At 42.3% G+C, this 19,734-nt stretch overlaps 2 protein-coding genes across 2 annotated transcripts; both read left to right on the plus strand.

Annotated features, from left to right (window-relative positions):
- The first annotated feature begins 558 nt into the window (after positions 1-558).
- LOC306833199 (uncharacterized protein) lies at positions 559-3,632 on the plus strand. The gene is made up of 8 exons (XM_079358312.1): positions 559-1,007; positions 1,298-1,416; positions 2,039-2,099; positions 2,172-2,239; positions 2,337-2,439; positions 2,743-2,861; positions 2,953-3,098; positions 3,179-3,632. Exons 1-8 carry the CDS (start codon positions 947-949, stop codon positions 3,285-3,287), a joined length of 786 nt encoding a protein of 261 aa, XP_079214438.1. The 5' UTR covers positions 559-946; the 3' UTR covers positions 3,288-3,632.
- Positions 3,633-4,008: 376 nt separating this feature from the next.
- LOC306833029 (cohesin subunit SA-2) lies at positions 4,009-19,659 on the plus strand. The gene is made up of 33 exons (XM_079358070.1): positions 4,009-4,496; positions 4,858-4,899; positions 4,932-4,979; positions 5,070-5,157; positions 6,062-6,220; positions 6,359-6,455; positions 6,567-6,643; positions 6,735-6,806; positions 7,588-7,792; positions 7,881-8,032; positions 8,117-8,190; positions 8,274-8,397; positions 8,475-8,573; positions 8,728-8,807; positions 9,390-9,497; positions 9,582-9,702; positions 9,788-9,905; positions 10,349-10,452; positions 10,697-10,789; positions 10,913-10,999; positions 11,293-11,493; positions 12,012-12,088; positions 12,170-12,257; positions 12,355-12,435; positions 12,848-12,940; positions 13,041-13,215; positions 15,184-15,320; positions 16,368-16,469; positions 16,567-16,718; positions 16,808-16,936; positions 17,019-17,209; positions 17,300-17,375; positions 17,474-19,659. Exons 3-33 carry the CDS (start codon positions 4,945-4,947, stop codon positions 17,607-17,609), a joined length of 3,531 nt encoding a protein of 1,176 aa, XP_079214196.1. The 5' UTR covers positions 4,009-4,496; positions 4,858-4,899; positions 4,932-4,944; the 3' UTR covers positions 17,610-19,659.
- The last annotated feature ends 75 nt before the right edge of the window (positions 19,660-19,734 follow it).

Raw genomic sequence — 19,734 nt, forward strand, 5'->3', positions numbered from 1 at the left:
TGTGAATGTGAATACAGTTTTCACGTCTTATGTTTTTAACTTTTTCACAAATTTCATTGAAGCCTTTTTCATTTTTTATTCATTAGCAACACTTCAACTGGTGAAGTGGGTGAAAGGGGGGCAAAGCTGTTTAGCTATTCTGATTTATTCTATAGCAGTTATATATATATATATATATATATATACACACGAGCTGCAGTGATGCAGGTAAGTGGTTCAGAGGTGATTTAAAACTCCAAAGTTTCCCCTTCGAGCAGCACCCTATCACTTGTAATGTACACCTTGATATCAATGCCAAAGTGACAGATTAGAACCTTAGAAATGATTGGGGTAAAGTTAGCATTTCCTTAATAAGATAATGAACATGGGTAAAGTAACATGACCTGTACATTTAACTGTGTAATGTACTTGAATTAATGTAGCCAACGTATTTGTTTGTTAATGGATAGTATTAATAATAGACCTGTTTTCCTCACCAAGTGGTGATGCTGAGATCTCCATCCCTAAATCATGACATCATTCAGTAAGGCTCGCGCTCACTGTGAATGCGGAGGGAGGGGGGCTGTAAACTGCAAATCGCAGACAGACTGCACTGCTTTGGTTGCAAAGGGCGTGGGCTTTGTTTTGTTTTCTACATCAATCTTTCAGCAGCTTTATGGATCCACCGGGGTAATGGGATGTATTCTCCACTTCGCTGCTGCGTGTGATGTTCGTCACCGGCAGAGAAACGACTAATTACGGATGAATATCGGCTTTTGTATTCAGCCTTCATGAACGACTGACACTCGAACGCACCACTTGCGAAAGACAGTCATGGCCAAATGCCTTAAAATAAATATAGATGTAAAATAGTCTCATCTAGACTATTTCATTTTTCTTCCACTTTCCTTATGTGGCTTTAATTAGCGGTACAGATAGAGGACAATAGTCTGATAACCAATCAGATATGGCTGTAAGCATTACAGAGCCGCTCTGCCTGCCTTGTGTTTACCATGAGGCTTTTAAAGGTAAGTCCCAGCATCAGTACTTTTTTTTTTGGCTGTGGTAGCTTTTTGTTGATATTTGTCTTCTGTGTCAATGCTACACCCCGCAGAACCTGTATCTCTGACCACTCCCCTTCTGTCCCTATAAGTGTCTCCTCTTCTTTCCTTCGACCTGTAGGACAAATAGATGTTTTAGATGACATAATGTCCTTTTAAAGCCTGCAGTGGTTCCTCTGTGATGTGTTTGTTAAGTTAGGAAAAGGAGAGCGGGGTATACAGTATGTGAGACTGATTTGGTTGGTGTGTGTGGTCAGTGGAGCTACAGGTGAAGAGACCTCTGATGCCGGTCCAGCTGAGTCCAGAGCAGGTGGGCCTGGAGATGTTGTGTCTGTGTGGGCAGCTGGACCTCCTCATCAGGGCACAGATGCAGCAGGTAGACTCACCTGAACCTAACATGCTGGCAAGACTCACATTCATTGGCATTTTTTTTTTCTTAGTGTTGACCACTTTCTGTTGTGTGAAAGCATGTGAATGGAAAAACAATCTTAGGGGCAGTTTAATGAAGCTGCCTCTGCCATCAGTGTGTGAATGGTGTGGAAAAAACTGACAGAAGACTAACAAAGTACCATACAAGTTTAAGTCCATTTATTGTTTTCAAATCAGTCTCTCATGGACGTTTACAACAGCACTCGAAAGCGGCATTAAAGTTGGAAAGGAATTGGTGGCACTCAAGCAACAATACCGAACATAATACTGTTTTCAGCTGTTTCATGCTATGATCTGCTGTTTTTTCTTGGACGTTAATTAACAAACAGTATTTTGCAGTTGGACTATTTGTTATATAAAGAAGCATTTCAATGTCCTGACACAAGTTAAAACATGTAAAAAGTATATTCTGCAGATAAAGTGTTGCAGCCCTAAAGTCAACAGGCAAAGACCCTTTAAACTGCTTTGAGGTCCAATGTGCAGTCTCTCTTTCTGATGATAAGCATTTTACACTATTTTATATGCTTCTTCTGTTCTCTGTGACTTCATTCAGTGTTTGTATGTTGCAGTTCCAGGAGCAGTTAGGCCAAGGCTGCAGCCCAGAAGAGTCGGACACTTTTCAAGCTCAAGGTGAGTGATGCAAATCATTCAATTTCTACAGCTGTCGTAAATTTCATTTGGGTTTGTGCTCTTTTCTTGAAGGTTCAGAGATTCTTGACCATATGCTGCAGTGCCTTGAACACCTACCAAAGCCTATGCCCCAGCTGGAGGTACCACAACCAACAATCCAGTTCATATACTACAGGAACCTGACTATTACATGATTACATCATGAATGGATCCATTTTACATGCCTGGTTTTTTCAGGACTACCTGGACATGATGGGTCTGTCAGTAATGTTTCCTCGTGTGGAGGTTTTCCTCATCCAAGGAAGCCCAGTGGACATGTTAGAGAGGCCGCCAATGGACGGTAGGAGATCAATCTAAGAGGGAAATAACACTCTGCTTAAAGTGAATTTATTATAGAATACCTCACCTTCATACCAGCATGCACAGAAAACCCCTAAACAACTGAAGCAAGTAAATTAAGACAAAAATGTCAGGAGATGCATCACATCAGACTTTAATCTCTAGATAGTGAAATATTTCACTTCTCAAGAAAAGGTTTAAAGAAAGGTTTGAACTTTGTTTTCTCATTATGGAGACTGCATTTTTTTCCCCCACAAGTAAAGAACCAAAATTATAATGATGAGCTGATACTTTTATTTTGCAGAATATTTCTTCCACATTGCCAAACTGAACCAGCTCCTGGTTCTGAGTCAACAGCTGGAAGAAGATATCAGACACCTTGGAAGTCACAAATACATCGCCCACCAGCTCTCTGTCATATATGTAAGGAGGACAGATTATTATTTTGACACATTTTTCTTATCGTGGTCAACCTCTATATTTTTTAAATTACACTATCATCTTATTTTTGCAGCAAGTTGTCAGCTCTTTCAGAGGGATTCAGGCTTTCTCTGACATAAAGAAAGACATTGAGGCCAACTTCAAACAGATGAAACAATGTCTCGTGGTAGAGGAAGACTCCAGGCATGAACCTCAGCTCGCGGCTCATTACATCAACTGGTGAGTTCAAACTTAAATATCAGGTTTGCAGAGATGATAACTGATGCAGCAGTAACTACCATTTGTTCTTCTCCTTGTAGGATCTTAGAAATAACTCAAAAATTAACCTGTATGGTGTTGTCGCTTCCCGAGGAGCTGACAGACGACCTTCACCAGGCCGTAACTTTCGTGTCTCAGTTCCTTTCCTGACCGACTCTGGAGAAAAAAATGCCACTGAATCTCATCTGGATGCTCAAGTTTTTCTGCAGGAGCTGCCTGCTTCTACATAAACAGAACATGTTAATACTGTGACAAGGTGCTACAAAGTAAATAAACGGATTGATGGTGTGATTGAAGAGCCTCATTTATTTACAAATCATGCAGGTTTTAATATTCCCGAAATGGATGTGATGAATATTAATTGCTTTAGTGAGTCGGTTATTTGGAAATGAACGAAAGGGTTGCAGATCCCTCCATGCACTACTGTTCTAACAACTGTTATGAGCCTTTTTTTATACCTAAAGGGAAATAATAAAATTGAATGCAATAGAGAAATGTGTTTTCCTTTCTCCCAGTTATCAGTATGTGTGTGTGTGCGTGTGTGTGTGTGTGTGTGCGTGTGTCTTGAGTTCAGGCGGGCCATACAACTTACTTCATGCAGGAATAAATCTCATAAAAATAATACATTCTGTACACGTCATATATTTTTTCTCACTTGTTTCCCTCTGTCTGTTCATCTTACTTAAAGCAGGTTATTTCTTGCTTGCCTTCTGTTTTGTCTCATAGCATTTTGAGTTTGTTGTGTGTCTAAGAGATAAACCTAATTGACAATATTATGATTCTGATTTGATGATGAGGGAATGGCGCCCCCTGCTGTTCCAGACAAGCTACTTTTCGACCAGAAAATGCCACCACAGCTCCCTTCTGAATTATACTGACGAGGTAATTTAAAGAAGAAGGAAGACACAGACAAAGCAACTTCAGCAACAAAATACAGGTGGAAAGGCGCAGTATCACGTGGGCTATTGTGGTTTTTTCCTGTTCTGGATAAAAGCAGCACTGTAATGCTGTTCATATATGCTGATAGCTGAAGACGACTAAAGGCTTGTCTTCAACAGATGTTTTCAGCGCTGGGTTTTCAGACAGCTTATCCGGACACGCTCTGTCTGTCTGTCAAAACCGCTGGAGGCGGGACTAAACGGTGAGCGACGTATCAGACGGACAAATCACCTACGTTTGTTTTGGAGCGCCAGCCAATCAGGGCGGGTTAGACTGTCCAAACAACCTTGACTGTGAGAGCTGTGTGGGAAAAGAAGGTGGATACTCGGGTTAATGTTTGATTTTTATGAATGTGACAACATTTAGGTTCAAGAACATACATCCATGGATACACAAGGAGGATAATTACACGTAGAGACGGTGAGTTTGAAAAGTTTTGGAGCAGCCGAGCTTTCTTGTCAGTCAGGTTTAATCTGTGTTACATTGAACACAACACTGGACTTTATAAGGACATATCGGATGTTTATTTTTTTTAATCTTTACATGTAAATGTGTGATTGCAAACAAAGTCAAGTCTCATGGGGATAGAAGTATCCTCTCTCTCCCTCAGTGTCCTTAAATTACCTGTCCTACCTCTAAATGTCTGCATGCAAAGTATGTTTGCATGCAAAAGTGTCCCATTGTCACTACTACACATGCATTCATGAATATGGTAACCTCTTTTTATTATATGGAATTAAAATGGTCCCAAGTAATAGTGAGCGTCTGAATGTCTCTCCAGATGCAGACACACACCTGAGTGTGTGTGTGTGTGTGTGTGTGTGTGTGTGTGTGTGTGTGTGTGTGTGTGTAAAGACATCAGGAGGAGATGATACCAGAGCCAACAGCTGCAGCCGCATCCAGGTCCTCTGAGCAAAAGTTATCATCCTTATTGTTCTCATTTAGTTTACAATGAAATGTTATCTTACTTAAATGTTTCATTTTACCTTCCAGGAGGAGCTCTCGGGGTGGAGCAAACTCCTCTGGAGCTGTCAATCATTCAGGAGAGGACTCTGGGAATGAGAACAGACGAAAGGGTGTGGTAGGTGTTTTTATACTGATACACTGATTCACCTGCATGCTGGGTTACCTCCCGAATTGGTCAAGCAGAAGTAGAAGTAGTAGAAGGTATGCATACTGTAATGCATCTCAATAAGTTCCTAAATGATGTTGCATGCTTGATAATAACTGTTTACCTTTTTGTATGCTCTGATAAAGTTTGTAGAGGAGAAATTAGTGGGATTACTTTCAGTTAAATCACTATATGATTATTCAAATCAAATGCAGGAAAAAAACTGCTCTGCAATAGAAGTTTATCACAGTTAACCCACGTTTTACACTTTGTCTGCCTCTTTTCTGTGTAATAAGAGGACAGCTCTGCGAGTCCTGAAACCAAAAGATTTGCAGACGTGATGAAATGATTGTCAGAATTACTTGACGTGAGTGTTCAAAGGAGGGGATTTCAGTGAAGCGAATGGTACACGACTGCAAGGCACTGACAGGACAGAGGGCGAGGCCAGAGAGCTCGCGGCTTAAATAGAGCGCTCAGTGGGGAGGACGAGAGTGATTGGAGGTCGTGAGAATGGCGCATGTCAGTGTCAAATCGCTGCAGCTTGAGTCGTCTCGCAGGTGCTGCCTGATTTATTGCAGTTGTATTTTTTGGTTTTTAAAATTTAAAAGTGTTCCACAAGTCTTTTTATTGATAAAGCAAAGTCTTCTGCTTCAAATCATTTGTTAAAAGCTGTTCGAGTAATTCTTATAAGAGGAGTGAAATGTCTCTTGCCTCACTTACTCTTATTTGGACTTCAATGCCACATCAGTAATTTTCATATTTTACTTATTTTACAAGTTTAGGATGCAGCACACTGGTTAAACTTATTCGTCCATGAATTTGAAGCCTTTCATGGTTTAGCATGCCGTCTGTGTCACATTATCAAACTCCACAGAAGCGAAGGAGAAAAGCGCACACGGCCTCAGAGAATGTTAAGAGCAAAAATGCCAAAGCCAGCCGCAGCAGTGTCAGCAAAACAAGAGGCAGTAAACGGAAACATGTGGAGGCCGTCACCCTGTTTGAGGTGGTCACCATGGGCAGGGGCGCCATGCAGGTAAAATGTCATATATATAAGATATATATTCTGGTTTGAATTATGGGTAATATGTCCATTTTCAGATATTAGCATTGATAAATCTCCTGAGCAGAACGTAAAGAAACCCACATTCGGCTCTCTGTAATGTCTGAGCAGGTCGTGATTGATGATTGGATTGAGGCTTATGTAGCCGACAGAAACTCATCTCTCCTCGATCTAATCAGCTTCTTCATCCAATGCTGTGGCTGTAAAGGCAAGTAGACGTCAGAAGCACAAAATAGCAATCAGGCATACAAACACATACAGGAAGACGAATAAAAAGCTGCACATAATCGTGTTCATTTTCCCTTCCTGTGTCTCTCAGGTGTGGTCACAGCGGAGATGTGTCAGAACAAGGAGGACGGTGACATCATGAGTAAGATGGTGGAGGAGCTGGACGAGGTACAGCTTCTTTCTGCAGTCTCAGTTTCTTTCCTTTTGCTTCGTTGTTGCATCAGTTTCAACTCTCTAAACTGAAGCGGTGTGTGTGCAGGTCTCTGGTCTGCAGTACAAGAAGTTTCTGGCCTTTCCATGGATCCTCACCGTCACGTGGCCTATGGATACAGTCAGTGCTTTTATGGACCATTATTCAGATTTTTGACCAATGATCATCTGTAATAAACCAAACAATCACAATTACCTTAACATATAATACAATTAATATAATAGTTTTTATTTGCACATTATGTACCTGCCATCTTCTCATATTAGTCAATCAGGAAGGGATTACGATTCTTAGATATAGGGACACTGTTGATTGAAAATGTTTTGAAACTGTGGAGCACACACTTCCCTATACTAGCTACACTAGATGTATGCTTCTATTGTGTATTTGCAGCAGCAGAGTAGGAATCTTCCTGCACATCTTAACCCCACAAACATACAAGATGCACTTAGAAAAAATGTCTGAAGAGGTCAAATTATTTTCTCACCTTATTATGCAAACATTGTGCATCATTCGCACAGAACCGCCAACAGCTCTGGTGTGTAGAAGCCCCCTCTCCACTAATGCATGTCCACAGGTCCTGTTCTGCATGTGTGTAATTTCAGGCCTTTGCAGGTGAAAAGCATGTCTCTCAATAATTGTGCAAACCCTAATTTCCCTCAGGAATTATTAAAGTATATGAAATAAATAACATGGATCTGACAGATTGTTTCTGTTGGTGTTTTAAATGTATCCTGGGTGCATTCAGTCATTATGTTCCCTTCCTACACACTCGTTAACTTTAGGAAAAGTGGCCAAATAGTCGAGCTTGAGAACTTGCTGTTTTACCCTTTAGGTTGTTGCTTTCCTTCAACATTTCTCTACTCTGTTTTTTATGCTTTCTTTCTTCTCTCTGCTGCAGGATAGCGTGGAGTATCCTCTGACACAAGCGGGGCCGTATGGACGCTGGTTTCACTCCGAGTTCTGTGACTTCATATCGGTGCTCGTGGCTCAGTGTCAGCACAGCGTCATATTTGACTCTTACCTGATGAACGCCGTCATCTCACTGCTCACTGAGCTTTCCAACTCTTTCGTACGTGCATTCAGACACACCTGCACACTGGCAGGTGAGGAATTGAAAGCAGATGCAAATAGGGACATAAACTCGTTCACTGAGCTAATCTGTGGCGTTTGTTTTTGAATCTCTGTGATCAGCGGTGAAGTTGCTGAGCTCGATGGCGAGCGTCGCTCTGAGTCTGAGCGTCGGCATCGAGAACAGTCAGAAGCTGTTTGAGGTGCAGAAAACGAAAACACTGAGGCAGAAAAGCACGCTGCAACAGGAGAGAATACAGAAGAAGATCGCAGAGGTAAGAACAGTGTTAAATACAGGTGTGGGGTATGAGTTAAAGGAATAGTTTGGCTTCTTTCTGTGTTTCCTCTTCCTCTCCCAGCTGCAGGAGAAGAGGACGGAGATCGAGAGCATGATGGACATCATTTTCAAAGGAGTTTTTCTGAAAAGATATCGGCAAGTGTTTCACTGACTTTGCAAGTGTCAGCAGAGCTCGCAGCGTGTATTTGAGCGGACTTTGTTTTTGTCCACCTGTGCAGAGACGTGCTTCCAGAAATCCGCTCGATCTGTCTGGAAGAGTTGGGTCTGTGGATGAAGCTCTACAGCTCTGCCTTTCTCAATGATAGCTACCTCAAATACATGGGCTGGATGCTGCACGACAAGGTAAACACGTCGTCTGACGTCCGACAAAAACTGTCTTCACAGCCTGCGTTTGCGCTAACATGCTTTTCTTTCACCAGGTACCAGACGTGCGTCTCAAGTGTGTGTTAGGTCTTCAGGGTTTATATGGAGATCCAGTGCTGCACCCGAAACTTGACCTGTTCACCAGCCGCTTCAAGGTAAACAACCTGGCAGATGCATCAGCAGGAAAAATAGGAGGATATGTCTATGTGGATCAGGTTGTTTTAAATGTTTTCAGCTGGAGACAAAGTGGATAAAGGCAGAATGAAAGTTTTGAAAGTGTGATGCCTGATGTTCTCTGTGTTCTTCCAGGAGCGGATGATCTCCATGACTCTGGATAAGGACAATGAAGTGGCAGTGCAGAGCATGAAACTACTGCTGATCATCTCTAAGTGAGTTACAAGCCTGTTAGCAGTTTTTTTTTTTAACACATGTATATAAAACTTTTGTAAGGGGACCTATTCATAAAACTTCTTCAAGCTTGCTAACTTTCATCTTTAATCTCTGTGCAGGAGATGGTGATTAGCACAAGGACAAGGCAGCTTTATTTGTAGAGCAGATTTCAGCCACGGGCCAGTTTAGAGTTTCTCACCGAAAAGATGAGAAAGGACAAATAGAACACATTATGCTGTGCTGGTAGCCTAGAGGTCAGTGCGCCTGTCATGGACAGAGGCTACATTCCTCAAAGTGGACACATCTGACCGGAGGATCCTTTCCCGCATGTCCTGTCCCATCTCTCAAGATTAACCTTAAAAAAACATTATGAGGAAGCAATTACAGTGATTTTAACAAAAGCCATTTACAAGTTAGAGTGCAGTGCTATAAAATGACAAATTAACAACAATAAACAGATCCTCCTGAATCACAGTTGGTGACTGTAAGATGAAAGCACCATCAATGAATAAAAGCAGTTCTATACTGTCATCCTCCAATTACCGGTAGTCAATCTTGTATTTTCTACTTCGACTCCTCAGAACCTCTGATGACGTTCTCAGCCCGGAGGACTACAAACAGCTGCTCCAGTTTGTATACTCATCACAGCGCCCTCTAGCTGTGACTGCAGGGGAGCTGCTCTACTCTAGGTACATTGACCTCTATCTCTTTAATAAAACAGAAGCAATATAAAGGGGAGAGTTTTGACTTTAGTTGTTGTTGGTCTCTGACAGGCTTCTCCACACAGCAGCTCCTGCATCTGTCACTCAGGATGAAATAAAGGATGACGAGGCACACAAACAACACATGTTTTGCACACTGAAGGCCTTGCTGCAGTTCTACAAGGAGTCTCAGGTGAAAGAAAAAAAAAATCATGGACGTTGGGTCAAGTGTGTTGTTTTCCACGACTTTGTGATCTAACATACCTGTCCGCTTTCAGCTGCACAAGCATGTGGTGTACCTGGTGGACAGTCTGTGGGACTGTGGAGGAGCTCTGCTGAAGGACTGGCCTGCACTCACATCTTTACTGCTGCAGGACCCTCCCTCACATAGTCAGGGTAACTGAATGTGTGAATCTACACCGTCAACATGACCTACAAACACAAAGCAAACCATCAGCTACAACATTGACTCCTGTCCTCTGTCAGTAAAGAACTCATCAGAATCATTAGTGGAGCAGAATGAGCCTTTGTTTGCATTTCCCCCTTCACATGTTCACAGTGAGCAGAATGTTAGCCTGTTAGAAACATGCAGAAAGAGATGCATCTTTGGGGAACACATCACATGTATGACATGTATGTACCAGACTACAAAATCAAATAAAAGGGAACCGCTTTGTCGAGGATGTCGCCATAATCAGAACAAAATGAAACTTTGTTTTTTTTTTTTTTCCACTGATGAAGAGCGTACAAACATTTCTACGTTCTTAAAACGGTTCATATTTCTGTGGATTGTTGAGTTTACCAAGTTATTCTTGTTGTGACTCTTCATGTGGGCGCAGGTCTTACTCATGACGAAACAGCTGTGCTTGTGGAGATCTTGGTTGCGTCGGTGCGTCAGGTCGCGGAGGGACCAGTGCTGGCAGGAAGGAGTGGAGCCAAGAAGGTTCAATTCTCATTGAATTAGATGCATTTAGCTTTCTAAAGTGCCAACTCTAAAAGGTAAAACAAGCTATTACTGTACTTATTGCATAGGAAAAACAAGTACTATGTTTACCTCTGAGATAAAGCGGAGTAGCACCTGCCTCGAGAAGTAAATACTTTAGTACAGGAGCTGAGTTAATGTTCTGGTCTCACATGGTTTTCTAATAATTCAATCAGAACATTTGTTGGTGTTCTCTACATTTCAGGTCATGAGTGCCAGGGAAAAGAAAATTCAGATTGATGACTGTACTAAACTCACTGAACATCTCATCGTGGTGCTTCCTAACTTACTGTCCAAGGTATTCGCACGTCAGAGACTTATCAGATCAAGTCCGCCCTCGATGCTGCGCAGCAGGATTCTGGGCATTATGTGACGATAACATCTGCTCTTTTGATTTGTGTTGTTGTTGTTGTTTGTGCAGTTCTCAGATAGTCCTGACGTTGTTGCCTCCCTGTTGAAGATTCCTCAGTTCTTCACCCCAGAGGGTCCTAAAGCTGGAAACACTCAGGTCTGCAGGGAAACATTTATTTGTCCGAAAACACTTCCATCACATCAGGACCAGATAAAGAAAGATCAGAGGCCCTGCTTGGTCTTTAGGGGTCGTAAAGATTGACCCAAAGAGAAAGTTCCCCTCTTGATGGATTTTTATTTTGGTCCTATTTGTTTGTCTGTCACCAAAAATGAGGGGTCGCAAAAGTCCCTTTCATCCTTTTACTACTTCACCATTTTTGACAACTGTAGAATAGATGGTCTGTGTTAGCCTTAATTTCACAGAGTTATGACGCACTTGTTTTACCTCAGGCGGTGTCAGACCTGCTGTCAGAGATTGGAGCTGTTGTGGACCGTCACTCAGACCTCGCTGTCCTGGAGGCTGCAGCCCGCACGTACCTCAGTCTGTGTAGGGAGGAGACTTCCTGCTGCTCGGCTGCTCAGACTGCAAGAGACTCTCTGGTCCAGAGCTGGGTAGACAAAGTGCCGGCTCTGCTGCAGGACGCACTGAAGGTGAGGTCCCCTCCAGTGTATGTTATTGTGTTTACAGCTCGCTCGCTCACTACAAGCTGCCAACGCAAAGCACAGATGGAAGAGATGACGGGGCGTTCAGGAGCATGTGGAAAAACTCCAATGCAATGATTGTTTCAATCAGACAGGAAGGGTAGGAAGCTAACCAGCCATGATCTGTTGTCTGTATTATGTATCCTACTCTTGTTTGTGCATTGTATAAACACCCTATCCATGTTGTTATGATATTAACCATTGCTGCCTCCTTCTCCCCCATAACTATCAAGGCTCTCTCCTTCACTTTAACCAAACAGATTATTTTGAGTTTTGAAGATTTCAGGGCCTGATTGTCCTGACATTATCTCGACGTTTGCTCATGTTTGAAAGGGGAACCTCGATTTTTTTTTTTCCCCCTGAAACAACGTCACTGCTTTGTTTGAGCTGCTCACGTCAGTTTGAATGTAAACATGAGGAAGCCCTCTGTGACAGGAGGACTCACCGTCCCTGTGTCTCTGTTGCAGGCGGACACTTCTAGTGCTGACGAGGGAAACGCTGGAGACATACTACTGACACTGAAGAAACTCCGAGCTTTTCACAAGTACGATTTTCTTCCAGTGAAATCAGAGCTGCTTATATTCTACCACTGAAGTGATGCATCGGTTATTTCTCTTCCTGCCAGCTGTCATGACCTCTCCCGTTGGAACCTGTTTGAGCTGCTGTCCCCTCTCCTGTCAGTGGAGGGCAGCCAGAGAAGACCACCATCAGAGGTACTCATTTGTCACCTTTTTGACATCAACTTCTATTTGTCCCCTGTGTTTGTCCTCTGAGTCTCCATCCTTGTGTCTCTTTGTCTTTATGGAAAAGGTGCTGCTGGAGGTGCTGCAGTGTCTGTGTTACTCACTGATCTGGTCTCTCAACACCAGTGGAGAATCTCTCAGCTCCAGAGTGAGTCCAGCATAATACACCGTGAAAATAGATGAAACATCTATCAGTCAAAGACGTCTCACTCGTTTGTTCATAAAGACATATTTCTTGGTTTAAAACTTGAGTACAACGTATTCAAAGGACCCACCGTGGATTCTAAGAATATTTTGGGATTATTTTGACTCTTTCCCCAAAGGGTCTGAACACACACACTCAAACACACGAACACAAAGTTTTTAATGCTGGACTGGAAGTCTAGAAGCTGTTGCCTGATAAGAATTTCAGAGGAACAGTTCATTTCCTCCTGATCCCCTGTAGAGAGCTGAGACTGTAATTTACATGTTTTCAGTCAAATTGCTGCATAATGTGTGTATTTATTGTGTGTCCTATTTGTGTGTGTGTGTGTGTGTGTGTGTGTGTGTGTGTGATTTAGGAGAAAGCCGTGGCCCAGAGATTGCAGCTGCGTCTTTTCTGCGAAAGGAGTCATCACTGTCTGTCTCACTGTGACCTCAGCGTGCGACAGCAGGTAACACTCATGCTTTACAGATCACAGCATCATCATCATCATCATCATCATCCTCATCCTCTCTGTCTTCTCTAATTGAATGTCTTCTTCCTTTTCTAAGGCTTTTGTGGGTGTGTGTGACGTTCTGACGGCTCACTCCTACCAGCTTCAGGTGTGGAATCCCACCTCCTTCGGTCCACTGCTCCACACTACCAGTCCTAAACTGCAGAGGGCGCTGTTGACCTTCATATGCCAGCATGCCTTTGTTGGACCAGAGTGTGAAAGCCAGAGCAGTGGTGAGATCACATCCTCAATCACTTACAGTCAGTGCAGCTATCTTCTGCTTCATGTCACTAACTGTGCAGATAATGATTAAGACGCAGGTGTAGCAGGTAAATATTATTTCCTGTTCATGAGTCGGATCTCGTCGGACATAATTAAATGTGTTCTTCATGGCAAAAGAGCAAACAAGACAAAAAATAAAAAAAAAGCAGAAAATGCTGCATTCAATTTCTACTTCAGGAAAATAACAACAGGTTGTATCAAACAGTAGGCACGCTTCTACTTGTGCAGCTTCTCACTGTACAGTGAGTGACTCAGTGACCCTCTCAGAGTGAGACGGAGGGAAGTTAGAGAAAGTAACACCTTTTTTATAACCTTTGTCTTTTCTTTTGTTTGTTATACACATTGTTACATTCTTCCTCTCACATCATTTCAATTCTGCAAAACGTTGATGACTCATCGGAATGTAGGGATCCTCTCTTCACACTGACCCAGGAGGCCGCACAGTTCGGAGGCTCCTGGGTTTAAAGTTGTAACAAAAACATTCATTTATTTATTTTAAAACCGCTCTCAGCGGACTTAAAAGTACTTTTACGGTGGAGTGATGGTCGGTGAGCGCGCCCCACGTGTGGAGGATGTAGCAGGGTTCGAATATCAATCCCTACTCTGTCTGTCTCTACCAGATGTCTGACTCTATCCTCTGTCCTCCCTCTAAAATAAAGGCCCACTAAGCCCCCAATTAAAAATGTAGAAGTACATTGACCTCTGAAATGGAGTTTAGTTTGAATGTAAAACATCAACAAAGAATTGTAATTACAAGAGTTGAATAAAAGGAAGTTATTTTCCTCCGTTCGTATTATCACAGCTACAACAGACCTGAGCTCAGTCATCGTTCCGTCTGTTTTCTATCTGAAGACTTGCATTGACACACAGCATCCTGTGACCGCGTGCTTGAGAGGAAACACATTGCACTATTACACAGCAGATGGCGCTCTCACTGTGTTTCTCAGATCCTCCGTGATCTGAGTGAAGCATTGACTCAGTGTTCAGCTTGCTGTGGTGAAAAAGAAACGGGTATTAAATGCACGCTCACACGTCGGGCTTATTAGCTCATTACTGATCTGCGGACCAGGTCGGACTCCCACCGTGACCTCACAATGGACCCCCAAATTACAAAGAAACCCCTGTTAACATCCCCAGATTTGAACAAGCTTGGCTAATATGTTTGACATGGCGTGTAAAAAAGTGATGAAGCTTGTTGCCGGTGATATGTTTAAACCCCCCCCCCCCAAAAAAAAACCGAAAAACAAAATGTTGGAAATAAACAGAGTTGTCTGTTTCAAGTCCTGCAGGTAAACATTTGATTTCCTTGACGGCTGACTGTATCTTAAACATTTGATCATCTTTACAATAGCTTCTACTTTCTGAGACATATTGCATCCAAATATGGGCTATTCCAGAGAAAGCACTGCCGGTCCTGGTGGGAATCTCTTAAATGTTCAACCAAATGCAATAGGGGATTATTGGTTTTTGAACATGTAATAAAAAGCGATTGTTTTATTGGATTTGCCTGGTTATGGTTTTGTTATATATAGAGACAGTGTTTTCTATTAGCTGCTGGATCAGAGATCACTCGGAGGGCAGGGGCACAGAGTTAAATCATAAAATCAGGGCAATCTCTTTCCGTGAGAAAATTCCATTAACTCTGGCTCACCTCCGAGCCTATTTTATTAGCCTTGTGAAAGATTGAAGCCACATGGTGTCACAACTATAACTCTAGTCTTGTGTTATCTTTGATTTCCACCTGCTAAAGCCATTGTCCTGAAACTAGCTGAAACACTCTCGGCCTTCTACTTTGTTCTTTCCCCTCTTGCTGTATGATTTCTCATGATTAATCACTCTTCTTCCTCTGACTTCACTTTCTTCTCATCTCGTTCACTTCACATCCAACCACACGCCTCGACTCCATCTGGATCTCTCAGCCAGTGAAGACTCTGAAGTGGAGAAGCTGGAGGACCTGCACAGGCGAAGAAATCTGCTGGCGGCCTACTGCAAGCTGATCATACATGGAGTGCTGGAGATGAGCATGGCGGCTGAGGTGTACACGTACTACATGAAGGTAAACATTGACTCCTTAAAGGAACAGTTTCACATTTTGGGAAAAAGTTTAGTGAGTACAATCTCTCCTTAAATAAGCCAAGTCAAGTGAAAAACAAAAAGAGGTCCCAAATACAGGTCAAAGAGATATTCTTATTTAGACCTGTCGGGAAATTAGTTTTACAGCCAGCAGTGCCACAAAACTATTAGTAGCATATAAGTGCCACAAGAGGGCAGCTAGCTAACTTTAATGCTATACAGGAACTTTATATCTCACAGAATAAGCCACAGCAGGTTACTTAAAATGTTTTTACAATAAAGAGGTTTTTTTTTTTTTTTTTTGGCATTTTTTTTTGCCTTTATTACAGAGTTAGGATAGTGGATAGAGACAAATCGGGGAGAGAGAGTGGGGATTGACGTGCAGGAGGGGAGCCACAGGCCGCCCACATGACGACTATGTCCTCGATACATGGGGACAATAAAGAGCTTTTAAAGACAAACATAATCTTTGTAATTCAGGCTAATTTGAAAGTGTTGCGTTTGTAGCAGTAACTTTAGCAGAGGATGTGGAAGGTGTACAAAATGAGGCCTTTTACAAACAAAAACACCAACTGCTAAATATACCTCAGACAGAGCGAGACTTGTTGTTCCTGTGTTTTAGTCTTTATAATAAGCTCAGATAAACAACTGCTGGCACATCATCTCACTCTGCCCAAGACAAGAAACCTCGAAAAATCTTCTGTCCAGCCGCGCATCGAGAACATTCCTGCACATTCAAATGATCAGAAACGTCCTCGAGGAGTTAAACCTCCTCGCTCCACGTGTTTGAAGAAGCTCTTCTCTTTGAAAATGTTTCTCAAAGATTATTCACGACAATCCAACAAGTCAATATCTGAAAAGTTCTGTTTTGCTAAAAACATATATATTTTTTTAATTCCCCACATTTACTGTCTGAGTCTGTGAAACTGTGACTGGACTGTTTGGTGGAAGCACACGACCGTAGTGCTTTATTTAAAGTGTTTCTTCATGGTTAGCAGGTCAAACAGTTTGCTCTCTTTCTGTCCCTCAGTACTACAATGACTTTGGAGACATCATCAAGGAGACGATGTACCGGACCAGGCAGATGGATAAGATAGAAAGTTCTCGTACTCTGGTGCTCTGTTTGCAGCAGGTACGGTTCCTTCTTCAAAAATAAACTGCAGCTCCACCCAGGCTGCTGCTGCTGCTCTCTGACATGTTTTTTTTTTTCTTTCTTCCACTTCTCCCAGCTCTTTGTTCGCCTGAAGCGAGAGCAGGAGAGCGGCGGCAGGGCTCACCCAGGAGTCCAGACCTTCACCAGCATCAAAGAGCTCGCCAGGCGCTTTGCCCTCACTTTCGGGGACCTCGTCAAGTTTCGCGAGTGCGTCGTCATGATGCACAGGTCAGCGTGGGCTCTTGTTTTCTCTCTTTTTTGAGATTGCTGCTGGATTGTTTGGAGCCTAAGGTTTGTGTGTTGTAAAAATGTTGCAGGAACGGGATAGAATTTGTGTTCCAAGAGTTTAGTCAGACTCCAGAAACACCTACGCCACTTTACCTCTACTACCTGGCCATCCTCAGCGAATTCTCCAGCAAGCTGCTCAAACCAGACAAGAAGACAGTGTAAGTGCTGCGCACACACTTACTAACAGGGTTTAAAAGTCTTTTTGAACTTCACTTTTTGAGACTGTTCTTGCCTGTGCAGGTTCTCCTACCTGCAAAAACACACCGCAGAGCACGTTATTGACCTCAGGCAGGAGTGCTGGCAGCCTCTTATCCACTATCGAGCTTCCCTATTGGCTGCAGGAGAAGGGGAGGATGCCGTGTCCAACGTTAGCTCTGACAGGAGGCCGCACATGCCCAATCGTTCTCCTTTTTCCAAACAAAAACTAGAAGGTACAAACAAAATGAAGCACATAAATCTTGTGTCTTTGTTGTCACCCAACATCAGCAGCTCCTTCTGTGTTTTTTATTTTTTTATTTTAGGCAGCAAATCCCCCGGCCTGTTCAGCCCCACCAACTCCAAAGTCAGCAAAGTTCAAAGATCAAACTTCAGTCCAAGGTGAGACTGACAACCAGCTTCTCGTTCCTCCATTAGTCTGCTTTTATTTTTACAAGTTGCTTATTCATTTATTACTTTAACTTCATGCAACTTCTCAGCCGGCTGGAAAAAACGAGCAACGCCGATCCTTTCTCCGTCCCTGTGGAACCGCCGGCGAAAAGGTTCAACATGGGAGGATCAGACGTCGGCAGCAGGAGCGAGGTGGATGACGACACTGTGGAGGTGGAACTGTAACAAGTTGGAGCTTCGGAGAGAATCGCTGCGTCCTGATTGGACCTAAGGTGACACAATGAGCTTACGGGAGAGACAATCCCAGTGTCCATTTATTCTGTCAATACAGGCGTTAAAAAGGCAGCACTTTATGTTTTATATGAGGATGTCTTATTGTTAGGAATATAACTGTGTTCTATCCGTCGAGAGGAGACGATTTCTCCAGCCTATAGGCCACTCGGGACCTGTTCTGATAGAACCTGGGGAACCAAGCTAGTGCAGCGCCACTTTAGATGCATTTTATTCAAAATAGCGTCACATTTACGTACATTGTCACTTTTGGACCTTAGAATGTCAGAAAATGTCTTGTTTATTTTCTCTATGGTGTTATTGGTCCAGTCGAATCCATTTAGTATACGCCATGCCCATTTTTGTCAAGAATCTATTTTGAATTTCACTTCCCTGTCTTTCCAATGGAGGCACAAAAAGATCCGACCAAGAAAAACTAAATTGTCGTCTCCATTATTTTTTTATCATGTCCAAATATGAAAAAGACATTCTTTGGGACGAGACAAAAAAAAAAAAAGCATAGCCGTTTTATTTCTCGGTTCATAAAAATGTGTCTTCACACTCCTCAGATGTTTCGATAAACGAATGAGTCAGAAACAGGTTGCTTTATTTCTACGTGTTTTTCTTCTAAGGTAATCCAAGTAATTATTATTTCCTTCAGTTACATTACGTTTGTCTAACGTCTGATATTCAGTTAACTTTAATCATCGTGCTATACACTTCATTTGTTGTTAACAACCTGGTCATTGTTGCTCTGTGTGACCTCATAATGACCACGTTTGTTGTCGAATCTATTGTCATAAATTTAAGATCCTGCTGCCATAAAAACCGACTAGCTCACCAATGACGTATTGATACACAGCTGAAGATAATTCCAAGTGTTAAAATGTATTAAGATATCATTTTTATTTTGATTATTTATTCATATAAAGGGAACAACAGACCTGTTAGCAGCTTTGCTTTTGCTTTCTTTAAAAATCAGGTCGAAACAAGCGGGAAGTTCGGAAAGTCTCATGTTCAGAGAAATGGAAAAACAACCCCAGCTTTCATGTCAGGCTAAGGTCAACTGTATTGTATTTGCACATGTTTTGTTCTCTCTTTTTATTTGATGACAAAGTGTATCTGTGTGTGTGTAAACATTTATCTGTGTGCACAAAGTAGTGTTGTAGTCAAGACCACACTAACCGAGACCAAGAGAGGCCCGAGCCCGAGACCATAAAGATCAAAGTATAATCATCGTCTTGTGTTGCGGTTGGAGTGTTGCTCACTTAAAGGGATACTTCACTCATTTGTATTAAGCTCTGTATCATTAGAAACATGCTAGTAGTGTTGAATGGTCGTGAATCCAGCCCTCATTTTGCCCTGAGACGAGAAAAATGTTTTTCTTTGCCTGAAAGTTTTCTTTAGATGATGCAAAAATCGTCGTATTCGTCAATAATCGTCACATAAAGAAAACTTTCATGGCTGTTCCGTCATGAGCATGAGGGTCTGCTGAAGATTTCGGCCTGTTAAAGGGAAGGTTTTTTCTTTCCACTTTATGACAGATTAAGCTGGGCTCTTGTAATATAGCAATAAGTCAGGTCTTCTACCTGCTTTTTGTAAACACAACAATGAACATGGTCTTTTCACCTGCTCTTTTGTAAAGTGTCTCGAGATAACACTTGTTATGAAATGATGCTATACAAACAAAGATTGACTGATTGATTCTAATCACAGTCACGATGTGGAAAATAACCTTTCAGTGCAGGTCCTGATTTAAAATCAGGAGTCCGCCCCGTCTGAGATGAAACCAGACGGAATAAAAATGCTTCTGATTCAGAGGCAACCGAGACATTCAGAAAGAGACGAGGACCGATTTTGAGGTGAGCACAAAGTAGCACAAAGTGATGCATCTTTCACACTTAGTTGTAGACTTGCTTTAACCTGTGACGTGTGATGTGATGTCTGCCACTTTATCATTGCACCTTAAAGGAAAACAAGTTGTATTAAAGTTTCCCAAAATTGACTTTTCACGTGTCTTCTATCGTTATATTTGAGAAATATCTAGTGACAAAAAAAAAGCACAATCATCTTTTAGAAA

Source organism: Symphodus melops, assembly GCF_947650265.1.
Source record: "Symphodus melops genome assembly, chromosome: 12".
NCBI classification, from domain to species: Eukaryota; Metazoa; Chordata; class Actinopteri; order Labriformes; family Labridae; genus Symphodus; species Symphodus melops.